The 6422-nt window shown below is 32.7% G+C and overlaps 1 protein-coding gene across 1 annotated transcript; it reads left to right on the forward strand.

Annotated features, from left to right (window-relative positions):
- Window positions 1-1867: 1867 nt before the first annotated feature.
- Window positions 1868-6224, forward strand: LOC117124626 (the record flags this gene model as incomplete). Its single annotated transcript, XM_033270926.1, has 3 exons — window positions 1868-1933; window positions 2726-3256; window positions 6186-6224. Coding segments are annotated over exons 1-3 (598 nt in total), but the record flags the coding sequence as incomplete, so codon positions are not given.
- Window positions 6225-6422: the final 198 nt, after the last annotated feature.

Below are 6422 nucleotides of genomic sequence, written 5' to 3' on the forward strand. Positions count from 1 at the left end.
GTAGAAACATATCGACCCCCTCCAAAATTTGAAGCCAGATCAGCCCCTGAATTACTGATCAATTATTGTAAACAAAGAAAATGTGGCCGGTAAATCTTCATCTGGGTCCTGTTTGTTTGAAATTATACAGCTGTTATTATCCTGTACCTGTATATGCAACGCATATTTTGCACTCAAGACAAAATTGTTAGGTGCTACGGAAATTTTGTATATGCTACGTCAAATATTTGAATACTTGGTTACTATGCATTTTACTATACTAACTTGAGAAGTCTGAGATTAGTAGTAGTAAGGTTTACATTACTAAATTAATGAAATCACCCATGATCATGTGCAGTACACCGAATGCTGGCTAGGCCTAAGTTGGCCTAGTTCTTAATTATCAGCCTATAGTTTATAAAAGTCGCCTTTTATTTTGCTACTGTATTTATCTAAACGTAGTGCACCTGTCGGAACCACCATCAAATGAACTAGGTAGGACTTTCTCTAACCAGCTAATATTTAATTCAAAATTGAAACCAAATATATCACTATCAACAAATTCATTTGTTTGTAATCTCTGGGGAGTTGAATGATACCTTTGCTGTATTCTTTTCCATAAATTGGCTGGTAATCAATTTAAGAATTTTTAAAATTCAGCAAAATGTAAATGTATGTATGAACAGAATATAATAAAGTTGATTATGGTTTAGTAGACAATTTATATTGCGGTCTTTTTAGCCTTAATATTCATAAATGGGATTCTCTTAAAAATACTGTCCCTTTGGCCACTTACACAACACATTTTGAGTGAATACTTTACTGAAATGCATGAGACCCAAACACTTTCTGACCCCTGGGTCATACGACTTGGTTGTTACCTGTAAATGTGTATAATGTGTATATTGGGAAAAATTGTTTTGTTTCCATAAATGAATTTTTCTGACATTTCCATAGAGCAAAAGAAGGAAACTTTCAAAATTTGTCGATTTTCCAAGTAAATTTAGGCCTCATAATACTTGTGTTAGCTAAAGTTTTGGAAAATTATTCTCATTGCCATTCTGGCCCCAAGTTTATATGAAAATATTGACACTCACTATCTAAGTCTGTAGAATTCATGAATGTACACTTTCAAATACCCAACTTGCAGTTCATGTGTATAATAGGCCAAGTTTGACTGGAGAACAACATTACATTACAACTGTATTCAAATTCATTTTTATTTCATTGTTTCAAGTGGCAGCTAAAAAAATTATGAAAGGTTTAAAAATTTATAAAATACATATAAAGGGCTATTGGATCATGAAAAAAATCAAGAAAAGCAAGGAAAATTCCACAATAAAAATAATAAAGGCCATAAGTTTTGGAATCATACAGCTGGACAGGACAAGTAATGATCTTACAATTTTTCAATCTCTGTCCTTTTAATTATATGTGGCAAAGACAAGCCAAACTAGTCACTTGTCGCAAATCGTGTTTCAGAGAAAATGGCTAAAACATGCTGGAATGTCAAATTTTTATAAATCTATTTTATGGTAGTAAACTAACCCTTATATATCTACACATCATTCTATGCTGTTATTTTCTCCATTTTCAATGTTAAAACAATACTTTTTAAGGATTTAAAGATAGTTTCTGCATGAGAAATGCCTGAAATCATAAACTTTGATGGCTAATTTCTCATATATTGTTCTTTAAACAGCTGTGTGGTTAAACGCTTGTAATTTCATAAAGAAATGTCCAATTTGAATGATTTTTTACCATTTTATAGCTATTATTTTACTATCTAACACTGTATTAATAACTCAAAATCGATTTTTGCGAGGAGTGACTGGTTTGGCTTGTCTTTGCCACATATTATGAATGAGGATTCTTGTTTATTTCAGGAATGAATGAAAGGAATGAATTGAAGCAGTAGCTGTACCAATGACAGTGAACATGGATATAAGTAAAGGTAAACTAAAAATATTAAACCCCACCGGGGCATGATGCAGTTCAAGTGGAGAGCATTTGATCTTACTTGTAGTTGCTTATTAAAGAGTAAAAATGAGTTTCTAAAACCTACTACTAGTCTTTATCTTGAAAATCCTGGTTGGTTCACCATGTATTTCTATATCAAGTATTATTTGATGGGAAAAATGCATTCGTTCCTTGAATTTTTACTTGTGATTTTGGACTGACATATTCTAAGGGCAACGTTCACAGCCTCTATAAGAATATTCTGTCACAGAACATGCAACCTGCACCTGTGTGTAATAGATTTTTAACAACTTTTGAAAGATTTTGGGCTTAGAAATTAAGTTTTATTCAATAAGCAACTAAAAGCAAATTACCTACTTCCCAGTGGTAATATTTAGTAGTATATCAAACCCTGGTGTTCCCTGGTGGTGTTTAGTAGGACTACCGAAAACACCGCCAAAAACACTGGTACTAGGCCATAAAGGATCCTGGGAAATTTATCAGCATTTTTGCCCCATACATTGGCTGAGTTTGTCCTGTTGGAAAAACACCTTCAAAATACTTATTTGAAAACGTCAAATTTATCAAACCCTGCCGGACTTTCTTCCCCAGGATAGTAAGGCCCGAAGAATACTGGCACTGGTGTCTCAGAATTTTTTGTTACACCACTGTTTTTTGCTGTTTTTGTGATCAAGAAATTCTACAACATATACTTTGTGTCCAAACAATTGCCATATCAAATGCTTTTGATATTAATACTGTACATTTCTATTTGTTTACATTGTAGAAACAAATGATGCCGGTTTTGCAGAACTTAAGTTGCTTGTGTCAAATTGGTATGACAAACACATATCTATCAATATGCTGAAAGTATTGTACAGGGACCATATAAAAGATACTTTTGCATTACATGAGTCTTCTAAGACAATACAATTAATTGATATGTTGATTAGTTCTGGAAATCTGAGTCCAAATAAGCTCACTCTCCTCTATGATACTATTAAGGCAACAGAGCAATTTGGTCTGGAACAAGAAATTCACACTCAATTGCCATCATTCAAAATTTCCAAAAGTATCAGGGATAGTGTAATTACGAAATTCACACCACATCGGCAAAGACTAGTAAATCTGGGAATGGCACTCACTCCAAGTGATGTACAAAAGATTAGTGAACTTTATGATGTAAAACATACAGATAGCTGGAGTTTGATTATGGATATAGAACACAACATGGTTATTTGTGAAGAGAACATGGACACATTCATTGAAAAGTTGAAGAAACTCAAACTCCACCAAGCTGTCAAAGCTCTAACAGAAGGTATTTTCTTTTCTTTTATATCAATTTAATGAATGTTGATAAATTCTCTTTAGTGCTTATAACTGAAAAAACTCTGTGCACTAAAAGGTTCTACAACCAAAGGATGGAGTACAATGAAATATAAGATAAAATGTGAACAAAAATTTCAGATTGAGATATGACGGGAAGATTTAGTGGGAGCTCCTCCCTTTTGAAAAAAAAGGGAAAAAAATTGATTGCCTAAAATGCATCAGAGGTTATTTTTGGGCGTCTAGAAAAACAATAAATTTTGTGGTGGGCATGCCTTAAAGGAATTAGAAGTCGATACAAATATAAAGAAAATTAAAAAAATAATAATAAATGGAAAATCAAATGAACAAATAAGTGAAAAGCCTGATAAACAAACAAATAAATTCATAAATAAATTTAAATCAATCAATCCAATGAGATAAAATTTTTTGAGTACATTTACAGTTGAATGGCCGAGCGGTTAGCAGGGGCGCCACCAGCTATAGCCATAATATCGGTGCTGGTTCGAACGGCACGCTTGCCTATGGTTCTGGTGGTAGAATAAGTCTTCTTGGGTAAGGACTATACACCGTAGGCCCAGTGTATACAGTGGCCCGTGTGCACTATAAAGAACCCAATACACCCTTCGGGACGAGTAGGGGGATACCCCGGTGTACTGGAACAGACAGCCCCTGTGGTGGATGACGAGAGTTGCTGGTACCCGGTTACCACGTAGCACAGATACGAAGGGACCCTTAGGGGCGAAGAAAGTCATTGGTCGAGTTCCTAGTCCACATATCAAGCGCCCTGAGCATCTTATATTAGATGGATATGTGCGCTATATAAAACTACACTATTATTATTATTATTATTATTATTATTACTATTAAATTGTCAGAGTACTGTATAAAGTATACTGTCAATATAGATGAGAAGCTATGACTTTAGTAATGAAAATTAAAAGAAAAACACGTAGTTCAAAATGATCCTTTAACAGGAAAATAAAAAATGTATTATTTTAAATCAGCCTGACATTTGAATTGAACTTGGAACCTTAATTACTGTATATCATCAGTCGTTACTTTTTTCAAAGTAATAAAAGTATATTTTTGCAACAAATGATTTAAATTTATAGTTCATTCCATTTATTTCTGGGTCGTTGTATGTTTTGTCCAATCTTCTCATTCTAAATTCATAATAATTTTGCATTGCAAAAGATATTCGATATTGAAATTTGTGATACTTTTAAAAATCAGGCTGATACATGAAGGAGAAGCCGCTTTTAACATTTCAGTGGTGTAAATTGGTCCTTTTCATTTGCAAGATTTTGATTAGTTTATAAAAGTTAAAGGTAGGAGAATAACTCATAACTAGTAGCATCATTGTGCTGAATTGTGTGTGGCATGGTCTGTGACTACCTAGCAGACGTAAAGAGGCACTTAGCTACATTTTCAAATTGTTCCACAATGACAGGGGCTGAAATGAACCGAAGCATTAGGGTAACCCTGCTACTCTTCTGAAAGATGCAATGAGTTCTTTGAGTTTTTTTAGACTTGGTTCACCAACCAAACCCATGCAGAAGAGCAGCTTGAACCAGAGCCGATTAAGCTGCCTCTTCCTTTCTGCTCGACCACTCAACTTGATATTTATTTTCTTATTTATATTTGTATATCAAACACAATAATCAGTATAAAATTACATTTATATGGCTCTTCCATTTCTTAACATCTCAATGCTTTCCTGACACTTAAAAATATGCTGCCAGAAAATAAGTCAAATTATTTATTATGGTAAGGTGAAACTTTTTGCAAAAGACCGATTGCAAATATTGATGATTTCCAATAAAAATAAAATTATATTTATGGCCAATTAGTGCACCTGCCCCCACGAAAAAGTGGAAATTTCAGAAAAAAATAAAAATTTTTCTTTGTATTTATTACGCCCTCTTGAAATCTTCAAAGATAAGATATGTATATTTCTTCCTAATTATATAAATTTGAAGCATTTAACCATCATATTTTACATTCACCAATAAAATTTTATTTTTATTTTCTCCTCCATCTGGATGTTCTTTGCAAAACTATTTGCCAAATAAGAAAACAGAATTTTATTTTTATATTTATTCCGCCTTCCTCTGATGATCTTGAATAAAAAAAAAATTCTGGCCTAAATAATAAATAAATAGATATTTTTGTACCAGATCAATTGTTAAATTAAATTACAGAAATACCAAAGCCATCTTCAAACCTAGGACAAGCAAGTGGCATGATGAATAATGTTTACTTTGGTGTCTTATGATATTGTTATTTGTTACCGTATTCTATATAATAACTACTGTACTGTACTACTACTACTACTGCTACTACTATTACTACTACCGCCACCAATGCTGCTATTATTAATGGTTGACACTGTGGATGGTTCAAGATAATAGGTGTGAACAAATTCTCTTTTAGTTCAGAATAGTTTGTTGATATGTGAAGTATTCTTATAGTAAATTGATAAATTTAGGAAGCCATCAATTATTCCCAAAGCTTGTAGAATGCTGCTTTTGTGTAATGGGACCCCCTCTGGATGTAAATCTCCTCCTGGGGATTTAGAGGGTTATTTCAGATACCACATGATTTTACTCATTTTTACATTTATGTCATTTTCAAATTGTATGTTTCATGTATGGTATCAAAGTAAATCAAATCAAATTGTTTCTTCCTGTTTGCAAGAATTAGAATAGTTATAATATTAAACATTTTGTATTTATGATTTATAGTTGTATTAAAATAATTACATATTAAGTTGGGCATTTACAGTAATGTATAAAATCTTCCATGTCTAAACATATCAAATTGCTTTCCTATCACTGTAAAGATGCAATTGTAAATTACACTAAATAATATAAACTTATTTCAATATACTAGTAATCCATTAAAGAATTATATTTCAGACATTCCAAAGCCACCATCAAACTCAGGACAAGCAAGTGGTAAGATAATTCATCTTATTATATTGTTATTGTTATTTGTGCAAATACTTTATTATACAGTAAAGTAATTAGTTGATCTGGGCAGTGGCGTATCCAGGATTTTGAAAAGCGGGGTGCTGAATAGTAATATTACGTCCACTGAACTTTATGCCAGGTACAAAACTAGGGATGGAGCCTATTGATAACTATGACTACACA

The sequence above is a fragment of the Anneissia japonica genome, unplaced genomic scaffold, assembly GCF_011630105.1.
Source record: "Anneissia japonica isolate Jap-2015-1 unplaced genomic scaffold, ASM1163010v1 scaffold28901_len6924_cov139, whole genome shotgun sequence".
Lineage (NCBI taxonomy): Eukaryota > Metazoa > Echinodermata > Crinoidea > Comatulida > Comatulidae > Anneissia > Anneissia japonica.